The 19825-nt window shown below is 37.7% G+C and overlaps 1 protein-coding gene across 1 annotated transcript in view; it reads right to left on the bottom strand.

Moving 5' to 3' along the window:
- Positions 1 to 19825, bottom strand: part of WASF3 (WASP family member 3) — a 123858-nt gene that overhangs the window by 13132 nt on the left and 90901 nt on the right. The window contains exons 4-6 of the mRNA XM_021678245.2: positions 5896 to 6030; positions 3611 to 3764; positions 518 to 635 (exon numbers count right to left, since the gene is read on the bottom strand). Coding sequence (XP_021533920.1) covers positions 518 to 635; positions 3611 to 3764; positions 5896 to 6030 — 407 coding nt within the window. The remainder of the gene's footprint in view (positions 1 to 517; positions 636 to 3610; positions 3765 to 5895; positions 6031 to 19825) is intronic.

Genomic DNA, 19825 nt, shown 5'->3' on the forward strand with positions numbered 1-19825 from the left:
ACCTTCAGACTTGCAAGTCACTTGCCTACTACACCCCACCAAAAGGAATTTCATTTTTTTGGTAAATACTATGCCCTAAATGTACAGATGACACACGCTTTTCAATCCAACATGAACATCTCCTCAATGTTAAGTATAGCGAGATGGCAACACACCAATTAAGAATGCTTTAAAGAGATGAGAGCAGGTCATTATATCTGGTATGAAATGTTGACTGCTTTGTTAAATTTAAAGAGCAGGAGAAAAGTTATAAAACATGGTTACAAACAAAACTTCTGGTCACTACTTCTATTCAAGCAAAGCAAGTATTAGGGAACAAATCAGGCAGCATTTACTGAAAAACAGTATTACTGTGTTAGCTTAAACTGTCAGTATCTTCATGTAAAAAATGAAACCTGCGCCTCTGCACTAAATCCAACATCTCACCCATTTACATAAAGGACTTACTGACTTTTTTCCAAACAGGGATCTCATTTAAACATTGATTCATGAGTTCCCGTACTAGAATTAGTTTTACCTTTTGACGCCTCTTCTCCTTCCTTTTGTCTTCTGTGTCCTGCAGCATTTTTTCTTTCCAGAGGTCAAAGAAATAGGAAGGATCAGTGTAGAACTTCAGCCCATCCTTTTTGTCATCTCTGTAAATCAATGTAGCACAAGTTGGGGGAAAAGGCTGTCAGACATTTTCATGTGGAGTGAATATTCACTTAATTTAACTCATGAGATGGTAACATCTACATGGGGCACTTTGACTGTCCTACACATTAAGTCTCTCTGATCTCCTTATTTGGAAAAAAAAAAGGTGAACATGCAAGAACAGTAACTTTTTCTAGAATAATTACATAAAAAGTACTCTTGCCAATTCAGATTTAAGTACAGAAAAGTGCCTCAAAATCACAATATGGCTCATAAACAATGATATTTGATACCTCAATTATTTCAGGAAATGTTTTGTTTATTCCAACAGGAGTCATACATAGAGATGAATGGATTCTTGGTGTGTACAGATATTCACCTCTACTCTGGAGCTTCAATATTATCAGGATAAAAATTAGTAAGGATGCTGTCCCTTTTATCAGGTTGGCCCAACATCTATAAATTCAATTCGGAAAGAAGCAAAATGTTCCCAGTGTATTAAGTGTGATGGAAGGTGAAGTAACCCACAAAGAGAATTCACTTTCAAGTCCTGCTACAACCACTGTGGTCTAAAGACTATTTCAAGGATTTATATGTTATTCATCTATCATAAAACCAATACAAATCCCAAGTTGTAACATAAATCAATAGGAAGGCTCAAAATAATCTTAACACGAACTAAACGCTCTATACGACTAATGCTTTAAAAAAGTATCTGGCCTGTAGATTACCTTCAAGAGGAAGCAGAGCATTTACATTTCAAATCAGTGTTTCAGTAAGTCATTTACGGCACAGAGAAAAGCAAAATGAAATGAGGCACAGTGAGGTGAGCATAAGAAAGAGTTTATGCACAGAGAAGAAAACTAACTGAATGAGCCCAGGGGAAAATCCCGTCTGCCGGTCCCTGATGTTTCTGCTATGCCACGTTCATCACAAACTAAGGCCCAGGTTCCTATAGGGGTTACTCTGGCCCATCGACCCTCTGAAAATCACTAACCATGGCAATTCGCTTTACACTTCAATCTTTATTACTTGAAACCCTTCTTTTCCTTTCCAAGTTTCCTAACTGATAGGAGACCTGCATTATAGAGATTTTATTAATAACATTCCTGTGAAAAATATAGTCTCCCAAAGATACCAGGTCTTCCAAATGGACTGAGGATACAGAAAAGCTGAACAGTAACTTGCTACAAAATTTAAGACATAAAATGCACAGTTACTTGCTACAAAATTTAAGACATATAAAACAAAGTTTTCTTAAAAAAGGGGAGTTAATACTTTAATGAAGGCAGAAGCTCATGTCAATAAACAAATATTAATCTCAACATAAGAATATAAGCAGCAATGTCCTATGTTGATAGCAACCAATACTTCATTTTCCAGTCATGTTGTAATGCTCATATATTAACACGGTCTTTAGTGTTTTATATACCTCAAATACTACTTTATTGTCAAAAAGTACATTTGAGTTAGAACTGCTATTCTTAAACACACTACTAAAAAGTCAGACATTTTTATTTTCCATAAAACTGAACATACACATACAATATATATGAAAGTCAATTCATTTTTTATACAATTAAAAGTTGTCTATCACTACAAGTATCTAATCATGATCTCGATTCATCACATGTAAGTGGTCCACTGAGTTTTCTAGGCTTTTTCCTTTAGAACAGAATATTTAGTGAGGTGTCTTAGGAAAGTTTTAATAGGCCTGCCCTTGGGGCTTCTAGTGCTAAATAAAACTGAAATTGCCACCCCCCCCCAAAAAAATGCCTATTGAATGAAAGCAAAAGCACAAGATAAAACATCAGGCTTACAATACTACTACTCATGTAGATGATTAATTTTTAGATGAGCGTGCTAAAACTTCCAGAAAAGCATACTCATAGAAAGCTGTGGCCCACTGGCCCTCTCCCATCATAGTTTCCATGGGATTTCTATTACGTTTTCTCTCCATGCTGAAAGAAAGGGATGCCGCTGAACTGCTGCTTTATTAGCAGAGCTGCAACAGAGGGTGAGTCCAAACACCTCCCTTTGGACCCTGAGAAGGAATAGGAATTCAGACAAAAAAACCTCTGAGCACTCCCCCAGAAGGACCAAAGGCCCAAGATGGTGGCACCGGAAACAGAGAACCCACTCGATCGATGGTAAAGGGAATCTGTCAGCCAGCGGAGCTAGTCCTGTGGGCCGTGAGGACACCCTCCACCACAGCCTGTGCTCATCAGAGGCTGAGGGCATGAGCTTACCTGGAGGGCAAAGGTGGAGAAGAACAAGCTGTACGACGGAGAGTGAGCAGGTATGTGGAAAAGGGAGACGGGGATGAAGGTGACAAAATATGGAAAGAAAACACTAATGTGGTAAGAGGTAGGAGAGGTGTTTTTAACAAGCCTTTTTAGTTTCTTAATATTAATTTTTTCCACTATTGATTTTCCATTCTTATTCTGGAAAGTTTGGTCCTGATACCATGTCCCACCATTTTAGAGTAACAGGTTAATTTGTTGACTGTATTATTCACTCGTAAAAACCCCTACTGCTGCAGCATACCTTTTTCTGAATTAAATAACAAATGTCCCTGCAGCGCTGAAATGCTGATAGGTATTTCGCTGCATTATAAATGAATTATGCAGTTCCTTTAAAGTGGACTTTGAATATAAGGAACAACATAAGCACACATAATACTATGCAATGTGTCCACTTCTACTTCAGATATCTACACTCAGGTATCTACAGAAGTAGCTACCTACACCTACTAAGGATATCCACGAAAGCTAATATTAGAGCTCACACTTCTCTTGGTTGAGTTTATCTCTATTTTGAAATATTAAACCTTTAACAATTCTGTACCGGTAAACTAATTTTGTTGTATATAATACCTGCAATTATATTCAAAGTTTGAAAAAACACGTCCACAGCACTGTCGTCCTCCCTCAGCTTATCTAGACTAAAAAGGCACTGGGAATGCATGAAGCCATACCTGTATGGTGTAAGAATATTCAGAGGAGGTGGCTTATCACTCTGGTTGTAAATGTCAGCAACGGGATTAGGAATGCTGTTCTTTGAAACCACCTGCTGGTCTTGGACTGTGGAACTTTTGAAAGCTTTTTTCATGTTGATATCCTGTAGTGACACTATTTAGAAAAAAAGCCCCCCCAGGTTGAGTTATATTGAAATATTTTTAACTGTTTAGCAATAAGTCTCATTTGAGACACAATCACCAATAGAATTTATGATTCTAGAATAACAAAATCATGTTTTTATTGTTCATTTAAAACCATGCTTACATAGCATGTACATTCCTTCCTTCTTATAAATAACAGCTGTCTCTATAAAATGAAGACAAATCACGTCTTTTCTTCTTCTGTAGTGATCTAATCATTTCTTTAAACCTAGTATTAGAACATCATTCTTTATAATAGCATTTTTCAGAAACCACGCAGGAATATAGTTGAGTATAACAGGCATGTAAACACAAAGGTTTGGGTATCCTGGAGGAAAAAAATATTCAGTTAATACCAGTTGAATGTAATACATGTAGGCAATACGTCTGTAAAAAATATACAAATGTAAAAAATGCATGAAGTTTTACTGACACTAACATTAAGGAAAGATGGCAAGGCTTTTCAAAATACGTATAGTCCTAGAAATTAAGTAGCAGCATATAAAACTACACTCGGGTAAGAAAATCAGGGCTGATTATACCTATTTCTTGTGTTTGTGTAACACCTCACATCTCACGTATTAACTCATCTAACTTTGACAGAAACTTTTGAATTGGGCAACCTGGTCCATTAACCCACTTGACCAATGAAGCTGAGAGTCGGGTGTTAAGCGACTCTTCCAAGATCACCCAGGGAGAAAAGGCAGACCCAAAATAGAACACAGATTTCCTAACTTGGTCAAATGTTTTTTCTACTATAAAATCCATGCAAAAGACAGAAATCAGATAAATCTTGAGTGGAAGGGATTTTAAAGATATGAGATACACTGTAAAATCTTAAGAACTCTAGTGTACAGATTAACCTTTTCCAGCACAAGGTTTATCACTGGTTTTCCAATTGCAAGATCCTATAAAAAAACTGAAGGAAGATGAATAAACACTAAAAATCATTTGTGATACCAATGTGAAAATGAATGACTGGCTTAAGATGCTAAAATTTCTTATCTGAATAGACCAAATAGCTATCCAAGGTTTTACTTTTTTCAAACAAGATAAATCTTAAAAATCAGATTAAAGAAATGTATCATAATGGATATTAAAATTTCAATGCTCTACATTTTTGTTAAATTTCTAGTTCACTAATCTAATATTGATCTTTGAAAAAGACCTGAACAGGAGTAAACACATTTTTTTAAAATGATGAGGGACGAATTCCCTAAAACACATTTTTAAAAAAATAAAACTTCCATTTTTTATTACTACTACTATTGTTAAGTCTAGTAGAAAAATCATATACTAAGACCATTTTAATGCAACAAGAGAAATCATAACTACCACTATATAAAGGTAAAAATAATTGTTAATCTGAACATTTTTCTCAACTAAATATGAAATGCTGTTTCTACTTTTTTTTGCAGATTTTTTTTCCAGTCTAATCTCAGTCTCTCATCCAAAAGATACAGAAAGTGAAATCTTTAAAAAGGAATTGCTGAATTTTCATTTTATTGAAACTGTCAAAATTTCAGGGTATATCCTCAAAATGATTATCAGTTACCTACACAGTGCTTACCACTTTTAACTTTACTTTACAACCATGATGCCTAAAGGCCGTCAGTAAATGCTATTTCTTGAGATGTGAAATCAGCAGGATCACCACGATTATTTATAGGCATCAACCCCAACAAGGGTAGCAGGTGGACACCTTCACTCAGTCACGCTGTGTATGTATCACCCTCCCTCTTAGTTGGACCACATCTTTGGAGTGATTCTGTGATTTTTAGGTAAGAAAGTATCTTTAAAAGAATCACCAATGACCTAAACTAGGGTTTCTAATACCAAAAATATTCAAAGAATCCTTTAAAACAAATACTATACGTGTACATTTTTTAAAGAGAGAGTATGGATGGCATCTATGAGGTAAACAAGACTCTTTAATTACTACCTTACCCAACGTTGTGCCCTCCCCCACCAACATTCTTCTACAAAGGACAAGATGAAATATCAGTACACTACCCCAAGGAAAAAGCAGTGATTACACTGCAATTAATTACTACCGCTTGTCACCATCACTTCTAGCTCACTGCTTTCATGCAATTACCTACCTTCTTCCACTGTTGAATCCAGCTGGGTAACTTTGACAGCAAGGCGATCAATTCTGTCTTGAAGAGAATTTGCTCTGATGTAGAAGTTGTTAGCCTCATTAAACAGCTCACCAAATATGTCTTCAGCATGTTTGCCTAGAGAAGAAAATGAATGGAGAAGGCCATCTGTTAAGAAGTGCTGAAGCAGCCTTCACACGTTCTCGCCAATGCTGATTACTGTCAACATGTGGGATTTTGTGCAAATGATTATAAAAATAGTGTCACAGTCAAGGGCCTTAAGAACTTTTGAAAATGTATTGTGGATATTAACATTTATCTGAAATTGACCCAAAGTTGTATAGTTTTAAAATACCCCAGGGAGTATAGAACTTTCATTTAACTGCTACATGAGCTATCATGTAAGTTGTTTCCCGTTAAACTTCTTTGGGGAAAAAAGGACTTTCATTTTGCATGCTTTACGAATAAATAAAATCTTGGGATCTTAACCTTCCTTTTATTTCCCAAGATAAATAAATCATGTTGGTTTCTAAATTTGAGATTTTGCTTCATTCACCATTAGAAATGTCAGGTATCTCATGCTGTGTCTAATACTCTCCAATGGCATGAAACTGTTCTAATTCATATTTTGAAATCTAAGGATATAGTGCTGACTCTGGCACTCTCTAAAAATCAATATTTTGTATTCGGAGTTAAAGTTTCTGTATGGATTCTTGTGAGTGCCAGACACAACTACTCCCACTTTTCTTAAAATGTAAAAAAAAAAAAAAAAAAAAATTCTGAAAAGATAGGCGTAAGTACCTGCTTGAATTTCCAAATCCTAACATCATTCCTTTATTCATTCAACAAACATTTAATAACTGTCTACCCTGTACGTGCAAGGCACACCTGCATCGTATCTCCTCTGCCAGAGAACCACTTTTTAAAAAATAGACTTTAATTTTAAGAACAGTTTCCAGTTCACAGCAAAACTGAGCAGAAAGCACAGAAAATTCCCATATAATCCCTGCCCCCCCCACTATCAACATCACACACCAGAGTGATGCTTTTGTTATAACTGATAAACCTGCACTGACACGTCATTACATCCAAAGTTCAGTTTACTCTTTATGTTATACATTCTATGGATATGGACATATGTATAAAGACATGTATCCACCATTATAGTATCATATAAAATAGTTTCACTAATAAAAATCCTTTATGCTCCACCTATTTATCACCCCCCACCCCCCGCCATTCAACCCCTGGCAACCACTGATTTTTTACTGTCTCCACAGTTTTGCCTTTCCTAGAATGTCATATAGTAGAAATCATAATTAATTATAATTGATCATATTCACTTAGTAATAAGCATTTCAGGTTCCTCCACGTTTCTTCATGGGAAGACAGCTTATTTCTTTTTAGTGTTGAATAATGTCCCACTGTCTGGATGTACCACAGTTTGATTATCCATTCACCTACTGAAGGACATCTTAGTTGCTTCCAGTGTTTGGTGGTGATGAATAAACATCTGTGTGCACGTTTTTATGTGGATATGAGTTTTCAGCTCACCTGGGTAAATACCAAGAGGCAACACTGCCACATTGTATGGTAAGAGCATGTTCATTTTTATAAGAAACAAACTGTCTTCCAAAGTGGCTGCACCATTTTGCATTCCCACCAGCAACATATGAGAGTTCCTGTTGCTCCACATGCTCATCAGCATTTGGTGTTGTCGGTTTTCTGGATTTTAGCCCTTCTAAAAGATGTGAAGTGGTTATTTCATTTTAATTTGCATTTCCCTGATGACAGATGATGTTAAGTATCTTTTCATATGCTCTATGCCTGTCATCTGTACATCTTCTTTGGTGAGATGTCTGTTCAGGTCTTTTGCCCATTTTTAAATCAGGTTGTTAGTTTTCTTGGTAATGAATTTTAAGAGGTCTTGGTATATTATGGACAACAGCCTTTTATCAGATTATGTCTTCTGCAAATATCTTCTCCCAGTCTGTGGCCTGTCTTATTCTCTTGACAGTGCCCTTCACAGAGTCCAAGTTTTTAATTTTAATGAAGTCCAGCTTATCAAGTATTTCTTTCATTGTGGTGCCTTTCTTTGGTGGTGTATCTAAAATGTCATCACCATTCCCAAGGTCATCTGGATTTTTCTCCCATGTTACCTACCAAGAGTTTTATAGTTTTACATTTAGGACTATGTTCCATCTTGAGTTAATTTTTGGGAAGGGTTTAAGGTCTGTGTGTAAACCTACCATTTATTTCCACTTCTACCAATTTATCACTCAAATGAGAAGAGAACCTAAATCTTCTGGAAAGAATAAAGCCAGAATCGGGCGCCTGGGTGGCTCAGTTGGTTAAGCGACTGCCTTCAGCTCAGGTCATGATCCCAGGGTCCTGGGATCGAGTCCCGCATCGGGCTACCTGCTCTGCAGGGAGCCTGCTTCTCCCTCTCCCACTCCCCCTGCTTGTGTTCCCTCTCTTGCTGTGTCTCTCTCTGTCAAATAAATAAATAAAAATCTTTATTAAAAAAAAAAAGAATAAAGCCAGAATCACCATGATGTTTTCATAGTGCTTTACAATTTATACGGTGCTGATATCCACTTTCCATCCAAACTGCTGTAATTCACAACATGGCAAACTGTGAGAGTAAGAACCATGCCTGTCTATCTAGTGTTGCAGCCCAGCCCTAGAACAATGCCTCCTGACAAACGCCTGTTCGATGAATGCACCAGCTCATGAGCAACAGTGAGTTACTGCTTTCATTTTCCAGATGACTAACCTGACCATCGAAAGATGATCTGTCCAAATCTCATGGCTAGTTAAGAGGCAGTAAGAGATGAAACAAAACTCTGGTCTTCTAACTTCTAATCCCTTGCTTTCATCATATACTTCCCTGAACTTCCTTGCCTAGGAATTAGCAACTTCCATGAATTATTTCAGGCCATAAGCCATTTACTAATTTCCTGTTTACTTAATGAAATGGACTGAAATATTTGCTGTTTAAATGGTCACTCTCAGACAATGGATGAACATTTCTTGTGAATCTAAAAGCAACATAATTTCATAAACTCTCATGGTGTAATCTTAACAAGAGGAACTTCCTCTTAAAAAATGAAAGCAGTAAAAAAATCAATAAAAACATCTTGTATCTAGAAGTCATGCCTCCTACCAAAAACGGAAAAGGGATCCCCAAGACTACTGATTTCAGCAGAGCAGTAAATTGTTTCTCTTAAAATCTGGTATCTATTGTATGGTCCTTTGGAGTCACTTAAAATTCTGCCAACAGTTTCCACTCCCACAATATATAAAGTGGTTCCCAAAAAGGCAAAGGAATAAAATAAAGTCTTCACACAAATTATATGTTTTTCAACTCAGTAACTAGATGTGGTATCCAGAATTAATGTTTGTTCACTGGCTTATAAACCCTTTCCTGAGTGCCGGACTTGTGTATCTAATTAGCTCATGAACATCTCCATGTTGACATCCTATAAAGAATCCCAAATGCTGTACAAATTCCAATAGGAATTCATTTTCACGTTAACTCAAACTTGCATCCCCGTGTGGAAAGGCATCAACCAACCCAAAATGAAGCCCAGGAAGAAATGGAGTCATCTGTGGTTGCTGCCTCCTGCTACAACTCACGGAACACCCAACCTCAGCACTCATCTCTCCCCAGCACCCCTGAACTCACACCTTCCCTGCTTCCCTCCTGCACTACATAGATCAACAGCTTTGGGCTGTTTTGCTTTTAGGTTCACTTCCCCCCCTCAAATCTATTCATCACACCGCTGCCAAGTGATCTTTCTTAAAGAAAAGATCTGACTGTCCCTCCTATTCAAATTCTTCATTGCTCCCTACCATTCTCAAGATAAAATCTAGGCCTCTCAACAGGGCACAGAAGGCCCTGTGCACCTCTCTTCTGTCCTTCCTTTGTGCTCCGGTCAAAATGAAGTTTGCAATACCTAAACCCATTCCCCTTTCCCACAGATCCTGCTATTGGTCTGAACTTTTAAATCCCTCCCATGCTTTGTCACCTCACTCAGAATAAAAGCCAAAGGCCATGGGAGGCTTATAAAGTGATTTAACTCCATTTTCCCTGCTGGCCTCATCAACTATCATCCTCTCCCTTGCATATTCCACTCCACCTACACTGTCTCCTTGCTCTTTCTCAGACATGCCAATCATTCTCGCTTCCGGTTGGGTGTTTGCATTTCCTGTTCCTTCTCCCTGGACCATTTTGTCCCAGAGACTCACAGGGTCTGGTCCCTCACTTCATCCAGATCTATACCCAAATGTGACCTTCTAAGTGAGACACCTCTAGCAACCTTAGCTAAAAGTGCCATCACCTCATACGAGGATTTTGAGAAACAAGAGAGAGGATCATAGGGGAAGGGAGGGAAAAATGAAACAAGACGAAACCAGAGAGGGAGACAAACCATAAGAGACTCTTAATCTTGGGAAACAAACTGAGGGTTGCTGGAGTGGTGGGGGGTGGGAGGGATGGGGTGGCTGGGTGACAGAAATTGGGGAGGGTATGTGCTATGGTGAGCACTGTGAATTGTGTAAGACTGATGAATCACAGACATGTACCCCTGAAACAAATAATACATTAAATGTTAATAAAAAAATTTTTTTAAAAAGTGCCATCACCTCACCACACACATGCGCACACTCACCCTTATCCCCTCCCTGCTGTATTTTTCTCCTTAGCACTTATCACCATGCTATAATTGTACACTTGTACTTATTCATCTTGTTTCCTGCCTGTCTCCTTCCATGAGAATGTATGATCCAAGAAGACAAGGACTCTCCTTGGTTCTGCACACTGCTTTATCAATCCCCAAGGTCTAGGACATGCCTGGCTTATAATAGGTGCTCAAAAAGATTCTGGAATAAATGAATAAAAATGCATTAACTTAAAACCAATTCAGGATGCAGATAGGGGTCTGTAAGATCAGATGCCTCTCTCTGTGTTCCCACAATACCTTAAGTATACCTCAGTCACAGGACTCTTCACATAACCTGAACACTGTCTTTGCATAAGTTATTTGAGGGTATGAGCGATACCTTTTATCTCTGTATTGCCTGTGCTGAGTTAGTGCTCAGTAAGTACCTCCTGAATAAAAAAACATATGATCTCTTCCAGTGTTTTCTTGTTAACAAGTAGACAACCAACAAACCCTCCCTGTCCAAGTAAGTTTGGGAAATGCTGGGCTAAAAAGATTAAACATGCTTCTATGCCTGGGGGTATCTCAAATCTTTAATACGCTAATGTGCAATAGGAATCTGCAAGAGATGCATCTAGCACACCATGTTTTCAAACTGATGGGGCCTGGAAACACCTAATAACATCCTTTGGAACTACTGTTTTATAACACCCATTTAGGAAAATGACTGTCCCTTCAGTTGGATAATCTGCAGAGTACCATGTTCCAAACAGTTCATATCCAAGACTATCACTTGTTTATTTTGAATATCAGTCCTGGTCAAAATGTAGCCAACTAATTTTTCTCTATTTGCCCATTCACAGTTTAAAAGACATATTCCAGTCCATTCCCCTGCCCCCAGAAAAAAATCCTTTCCCTTTCCCTTCAGTTATGCAGAAATCTAATCAACAGGGACAGCATATATCGCCAAGAATACAGGAGTATACACCAGCACCTCTTGCAAAAGTCACACCAGCATTCTCAAAGCACAGCAGCTACTGTTGAAAACCACACTCTTGCTAGATGCTATACAAGTTGAAAAGGATAAATAACATGTGTCCTTTACCTTCAATGCTTAAAATTAACTCTATTTGGAAAAAACAACAACATGCAATTGACACTGTATTTCTATAAAAGTTCTCAATTTATAAAAAAGAAGCAGAAATTAAGGACTCGTACTTAATCTTTTACCAGCTGCTAGAAGCTAACAAGTGACTAAAGAAAATGGAAGAAACTATATTTTCCTGATGAACAAAAATAAAATGTTGCAAATTACAGTACTCAGTTTTGCAAATAGCAACTTATTTGAAAAGCTTAATTTTACTCACTCTTTCAATGGCAAGTCCATTAATAGCTAAACTAAAATAATTCTGAATTGAATTAAAGATCATGCTGAGGTAAGTGCAATTTACTCATTCTTTACTGACAAAGGATCCACTTACTGGTTTATTAGTACCGTTATCAACTCATGTCCAAGTATGTCAGGTTGAGAAGTATGCCTCTAAACTGCCAAAGCATTCAAAATTATGCATGGATTTTCAATTTTATTTAAAAGCAAAAATTTACTGGAAACAACCACTGTCTCTGATAGGAGTCCTTTCTGTAGAACAAGAAACCAGTCATAACAAAGTCCTTCAGAAATTTTAATACATACATCTAGCACCTAGATCTTGATTGGTGAGACTTTGGCTTTTCATTCTCCTCTGAAAGTAATAAGCCTTCTTGGAAAAATGACTGATTCTAGGGCTACGGTGGAAAAGTACAAGATGAGCTTAGCATACCTTGCTGTGCTTTTCTAAAAAAGTCCAGAAGTGCTCAGAGAGTGGCAGATACATGTCACAAAGGACACAGGAGCCAGCCCGGAAGGGCTCCCACTGGCCAAATCAGGGAAAACGTAAGCATCAAAATAAATAATAAAGACAACGGATTACAACCCACAGAATAAAATAACAATTCATGAATTCATATGGATGGATATAAATGAATGAATGAATGACAAGGAAAGAAGTGAAAGCGCTTACAGCAGAATTCCAACTAATACATGTAGAGGAAATTAGGGAACAACAAAAATCACCATTTTGTAACCATCACAATAGTAAGTGTTTGGGGCAAGAATCATCAGTGGATGCTAGGATTAGTGGAAAGAAATGGATGAAAGCGGGCTATTCCAAAGTCTCAAGATGTTTCCCCATAAGAAACTTATTAATTAATTACAGAGGGAGACAAAACTTTAACTACGGAAATCTGTGGACAAAACAGGAGGGGAAGAATGAAGGGGGGGAAATCGGAGGGGGAGACGAACCATGAGAGACGATGGACTCTGAAAAACAAACTGAGGGTTCTAGAGGGGAGGGGGGTGGGAGGATGGGTTAGCCTGGTGGTGGGTATTGAGGAGGGCACATTCTGCATGGAGCACTGGGTGTTATGCACAAACAATGAATCATGGAACACTACATCTAAAACTAGTGATGTAATGTATGGGGATTAACATAAGAATTAAAAAAATTTTTAAAAAAAAGAAAAGAAAAAAGAGGGCACGTTCTGCATGGAGCACTGGGTGTTACAGGCAAACAATGAATCATGGAACACTACATCAAAAACTAGTGATGTAATGTATGGTGATTAACATAACATAATAAAAAAAAAGAGAAAGAACAGTATTAGATTTACTGAAAAATTAAGATTGTACAGAGAGTTCGCATACAATTTATACACCATTTCCCCATTACTAATGTCTTACATCAGTATGATTCCTTTGTTACAATAAACAAACCAATGCTGATACAAAAAAAAAAAAATTACCGCGATTGAAAACAAAACGTGACTGAAGTCCTCATGGGCAGTTATGGGGCAGGCAGAGAATATGTGCTTTGAGAAGAAATGCACTGAGAAGGATGTGTCATCACTCTGTCACAGCCCTGCCAATATCCTAAATCTAATCATCAGGAAACATCAGAAGACCCAGACTCAGACATTCCAGAAAATGGTCAGTTAACTTTTAAAATGTCAAGTCATAAAGTCAAGGAAAGATTGAGGAACTGTTCCAGATTAAAGAAGAAGTTAAGGATATATATTTACTAAACATAAAATACATAATATTAAAAATACAAAATACTAAATATATACATGTATGTGTATATAGGAGAAAGGAAAGCAGGAGGAAGAGTCTCTGAGAAAGAGAAAATGTGGTAAAATAATATACAGGTGAAAGTCTGAGAATTCTCTCCTGGTTTTGACCTTTTATAAGTCTGAAATCATTTCAAAATAAAAAAGTTAAGAAACTTCATTATAGTGTTTGTAGTAAAGTCCAATTACCATAGAATTCCATAAAATAGTAAGTTATAATTATTGGGCCCTAAGGTTTTTTCCTCCCTTTTTAAAGTTTTATTTTTTCTACCATGAAAGCAATCCACACTTATTAGAAGAAATATAGGAAACACAGAAAGGTAAACAATGGGGAAAATGGCCCGAAGTCCAATCCAAGGCATCCACTGCTAACATTCTGATTTCTTTCTTTTGTCTTTGTTGCGTTTCTAAGTCTGTGTAAGACAAAAAAATACAATATACATTCTTATTCTTACTGAAATCTGTTTGTGAGTATAAAAGCAGCATGTGCTTGTGGCAGAAAATCTGGAAAACTCAGAAAAATAAAAAGAAATGTCACCCATAGTTAACCACAGTGAACTTTTATGTATACTTCTTTAATAATATTCTTTCTAGCATTTCGTAGAGAACTAAGAAAATAGAGGTTGATTATTAAGCATATTCAGTTTATTTAGCAAATATTTAATAAGCACCCACTGTGTACCAGGCGCCATCCTAGCTGCTTGAAGAAACACAGCAGTTAACACAGCCACAAAGTTTATGTTATACACAGACAACAGACGAACAGATATCACGTGATGCTAAGTGCTATGAAGAAAATAAGACAGTGAGGGAACAGGGAGTGGTAGAACGTGGGTGGTACGTAGGTGGTCACAAAAGACCAGGGAACCATGTAGACATCTCAGGGAGGAACCTTCCAGGCAGAAGGCAGAAAGCCGGTTGGTGTGGGAAGGCAGCCTCCAGAGGTCAATATGGCTGGAATCCAGTGAAATGGAGAGAAAAGTGGTTAGAAGAAAGCAGACGAATAAATCCCTTCCCCGTGGAGCGGAGTGACGAGTAGAGCAGAGAGACCAGACAGGAGGATGCTGTTGAGCAGAGATGCAGTGGTGGCTTAGACTAGAACAGTGGCCGCAGAGGGGCCAAGAGCTGTACAGATTTGGTACACAGTGTGAAGATATGTGGTAGGAAAGAGAGAAGACACAAATAAACAAGAACTGGAAGACTAGAGTTCTCATTTGCTAACAGAGAAGAGGGGAAGAGAGGGGAAAGAAATAATTCCATTTTAGACATGTAGAGTGTGAGGTGTGCCTATTAGAAATCCAAGTGCAGATCTCTTGTAGGCAGTTGTATACACAAGTTTGAAATCTCGGGGAGAGGTGAAATGGAAGACGTACATCAGCATAAAGATGGCGTTTCAAGCCATGGGACTGGATGAGGTCACCTAGTGAATGGGAGCAGGCAGAGAAGGGTTGTCAATGACCGAGCCTTGGAGCACTCCCACATGCAGAGGTTGGAAAGATCATCAAAGGAGACTAATAAAGAATAGCTTGTGAGGGAGGAGAAACACCAGAAGCCAGGGAAAGAAATGTTCCCCAGACTTGCGACTAAGCACTGGACTTGGCAATGGAGAAGTCACCAGTAATGCTTATAAGCACAATTTTAAGAGTGGATGGGACAAAATTTTAATTGGGACAAGAGAAAATGAAGAAGGTAAAGGCAATGAAGATATGAATCTTCTTTCAAGGTATCTTGCTGTGAAGGGGAGCAAGAAATGGGGAAACAGGTAGAGGATGGTCTGAGGTTTAGGTCAGGAGATTTCTCCATATATTTATATTTGGTAGGCATGATGTAGACGGAGTGTGTGTGTGTGTGGGGGGGGGTGATGCAGAAAAGAGAGGGTGAACACAGTCCTGGAGTGAGCATGAGGATGTGGGGTCCACTACTTTTGACAGAAACATTATTGCTCACCATTTTAAAGGAGGGTAAGCAGGACACATTGGTACAGAACATTATAGCGGACAGATCTGGCAAAAGGGGATTGTCTGTTTCTCCTCTGACTGCTTTTATTTTCCCAACAAAATAAGAAGCAAGTCATCAGCTCAGAGGGGGAAGTTTGAGGTAGAAAGAAAGATATGAAATAGGCACTCTAAGGGCAGGAAAACTAATTAACAAAGAAATTACAGCAGGATTGCTGAGCAACATTGAGAGCTCACCTGAGGAATGTGCCCGTGATTTTAACTCTCTTCTTATCTCACATAAGTATTTAAAGGTACAAATTTCCCTCTAAGCACTTCTTTAAATAAATCCCACAAATACATGGCTCATCATCACACGTTAAAAATAGAATTTCTAATTTCTTTTATTTCTTCTTTGACCCAAGGATTATTTTAAAAGATACTGCTTCATTTTCCAGTATGTCAGGATTATCTAAAAAGATTATCATAATTACAGTCTCATTACCATCATACTCTTTAGGATACCAATCTTTCAAACATATTATTTTATGGCTGAGCTTATGTTCATCTTGGTGAACACTCCATGTGAACATTAAAAGAATGTATATTCTATAATTTGGGAGTTCAGTGTTCTATAAAGTTCAATTAAATCAGACTGGTTAGTAGTGTTGTTCAAACCATCTATATTCTTACAGATTTTGTCTGTTTTTTTTTATCATTTGCAGAGAGGTTTTTGCTAAAATCTGCAATTGTGATTCTGCGATGTCTATTTCTATTTCTCCTTTTTGGTTCTATTTTTATTCCATATTCTTTAAAATTAAAATTTTAAGTTGTGAGTTCTTGACAAATAGACTCTCGTCACAATGGAACCTCCGTCTTTACCTCTGCTTCATAGTTTACTTGACATTAATATAGTCACATCAGCTTGCTTATGCTTTATGTTTAGTTTACATGATACCTATTTTACATTATTTTCTTTAAATCTGTGTCTTCATCCTTAAAAATGCAAGTATTTTAGTCTTGCTTTTTTACCTAACCTGATAAGCTCTGCCTTAAATTTTAAGTGGGTGTTCAAAATGTTTCCATTTAACGTAATTCTTGATAGGGCTGGGTTTAATTCTATCACCTGGGTATTGCTTTCCCATTTGTCCTTTCTGTTCTTTGTTCCTTTCTTCTTCCTTTCCTGCCTTCTTCTGGGAAAATCGAATGATTATCTTAGGATTCCATTTTATCTCCTCTATGCATTATCCTAGAGGTTACTGGAAATTAAAATATGCATTCTTAATTCATCATGATGTGCTTTCAAATAATATTTTGTAAAACAAGATAAAACACAACTATATCATTCCATTTACCCCCTTCTACATTTACAGCTCTCACTGCCATATATTTTAATTTCACATAGGGTATGAACTCTACGATACATTTTGAACAGTCAGAAGGCTTCTAAACAAATAGATATAAATACATAATTTTTAATGAGCATTTATATTTACTCTCATATTTACTTTTTCTGTTGATCTTTATTCCTTCTTGCAGATCCAGGCTACTATCTGGTATCGTTTTCCTTCACCCTCAAGAATTTTTCTAGCATTTTTTGGTAATGCAGATCTACTGAAGACTTAATTCTCTCAGATTTTATCTGAATAAAATAAAATATGGCTTTCATTTCCATTTCACTTCAGTTCATTCATACTTCATTTCGGGTCTTGTTTCTGATGAGAATCAGCGGTCATTCTGAACACCGCACCCTCCCTATATGTACTTTTCCCCTCTTGCTTATCATTTTCTCTTTACCTTGTTCTTTTAGTAATATTACTATGAGGTGACTAAATGGGATTTTGTTTAACTTACACTTCTTGAAATTTGCTGAGCTTCTTGAACCTGTTGGCTGATAACTATCATCAATACTCAAAAACTCTCATTCATTATTTCTTCTGCCTTATTCTTGCTCTATCTTCTCCTGGGACTCCAATTACCTATATATTAGACCCTCTGATACTGTCCCACATTTTGGATTCTCTGTTCTTTTCTTTCTCATTTTCTCTTGCAAATTAGTTTGAATAATTTCTATTGGCTCATCTCCAAGCTACTTCTGCTTCGACAGTCTTCGGTTGGGCCCACTAAGTGAATTCCTTTACTTCTGATACTGGGATTTTCAGTTCTGTTTCTTTTTTTTTCTCTTTAGTTTCCATTTCTCTGTTGAAATTCCCTATTTCTTCATGCATGCCATTCACCTTTTTTACTCTGTCCTTCAATGTGTTTTTTTTTTAACACTTAGAATTTATTATTTTTTTTGTTATGTTACGTTAATCACCATACATTACACATCATTAGTTCCTGATGTAGTGTTCCATGATTCATTGTCTGCATACAACATCCAGTGCTCCATGCAGTACGTGCCCTCCTCAACACCCATCACCAGGCCAACCACTTTCTTAGAATTTCTGTATCTCTGCTGACATGACCCATCTATTTCTGAATGTTGTCTACTTTTTCCATCAGCATCTATTTAAAATTCCTGGTCGGATAATTCCAACATCCCTACTACATCTGACTTTGGTTCTGATGCTTACTCTGTCTCTTCCAACTGTGCTTTTCACCTTTTAATTTTTTTGTTGAAAGCCAGACATGCTGTACTGGGTAAAAGGAACTGGGGTATGTAGGCCTTTAGTGATGTGTTGGGAAGGTGTGGCAGGAAGGAAAGTGTTCTAGAGTCCTATGACCTTTTTTCTAGCTGTACTGAGGTATAACTGACAAAACTGTGTATATTTAAAGTGTACAATGTGATGATTTGACATATATACAGGTTGTGATATATATATAGGTTGTGAAATGATTACCATAATCGGGTTAATTCATATACCATCACCTCACATACTCTGTGTGTGTGTGTGTGTGTGTGTGTGTGTGTGTGTGTGTGAACCCTTAAGATCTACTTTCAGCAAATTCTAAATGTACAATACAGTATTTCTAATTATGGTCACCATGCTGTGCATTAGATTCCCAGAACTTATTCATCTATAACTAAAGGTTTATACCTTCTAACCATCATCTTCCTGTTTTCCCTCCCTCATAGCCCTCACCTGGTAATAACCATTCTACTCCTTATTTCTAGGTGTTCAAATTATTTTCTTGAAGATTCCACACATAAATGAGATCATACAGTATTCTCTGTATGGCTTATTTCACTTATCATAAAGTCCCTTAAGTACATGCATGTTGCAAATGGCAGGATTTCCTCTCAATGCTGAGTAATATCCCACTGTATACACATATATTCCGTATCTTCCTTGGCCCTTCATCCATCTATGGTAGTCCTATGATCTGGTCTCAGTCTTTTGGTGAGCCTAGGTCCCTGGGACTCACGCCCCTCCCCCTTAGATGAGAAAGGAAGGCAAGAAGGGGCTGGAGTAGGTATTTCCCTTCTCCCGGGGTTGGTTAGGCTCTGGTAAAACCCAACTCCCTTAGGCTCTAGTGAAATCATTTCCCTTTGAGGGCAGGCACTAAGAAAACACAGAATGCTCTGGTTTTATTTCAAAATGGTTACTCTTCCCCTCCCTCTGGGGTAAGCACAAGGGGATTTTTCTCTGATATTCACTGTGAGAACCTGGTAGGATGGTAAAACTCACAGAAGTGTGGGAGCCCCCACTAAGAATGGACCCTCTAGAGCTTTTAGCTCTCAAACTTGTTCTCACTGAGCCCCCCAGTAATCCACCAGTCTCTCCAAATTTGGGGGCAATGGTCTGAACTGTGACCTCAGTTCTCTGACAGATCTAAGAAAAGCTGTTAGGTTTTCAACTTGTTCAGCTTTTTTTCTTGCTGTATGACCAGGAAGGATTTTTAAGCTCCTTGCCAGATTGGAAACTGGAAGTCCCTTCAATATATTTTTCATAGGTATTTTAAAGTACTTATCTACTAATCCAAAATTGGGGTCATCTGTGGGCCCTGCTTCTACCAACGTCTTTTTTTCTTCATTCTGAGTCACATTTTGGGGCACCTGGGTTGAGCGTCCAACTTCTTGATTTCAGCTCAAGTCATGATCTCAGGGTCCTGAGATTGAGCCCCATGTCAGGTTCTGCACTCAGTGGGGAGTCTGCTTGAGATTCTCTCCCTCTGCGCGCCCCCACTCGCTCATGCGCGTGTTCTCTCTCAAAATAAATTTAAAAA

Source organism: Neomonachus schauinslandi, chromosome 3 (genome assembly GCF_002201575.2).
Source record: "Neomonachus schauinslandi chromosome 3, ASM220157v2, whole genome shotgun sequence".
NCBI classification, from domain to species: domain Eukaryota; kingdom Metazoa; phylum Chordata; class Mammalia; order Carnivora; family Phocidae; genus Neomonachus; species Neomonachus schauinslandi.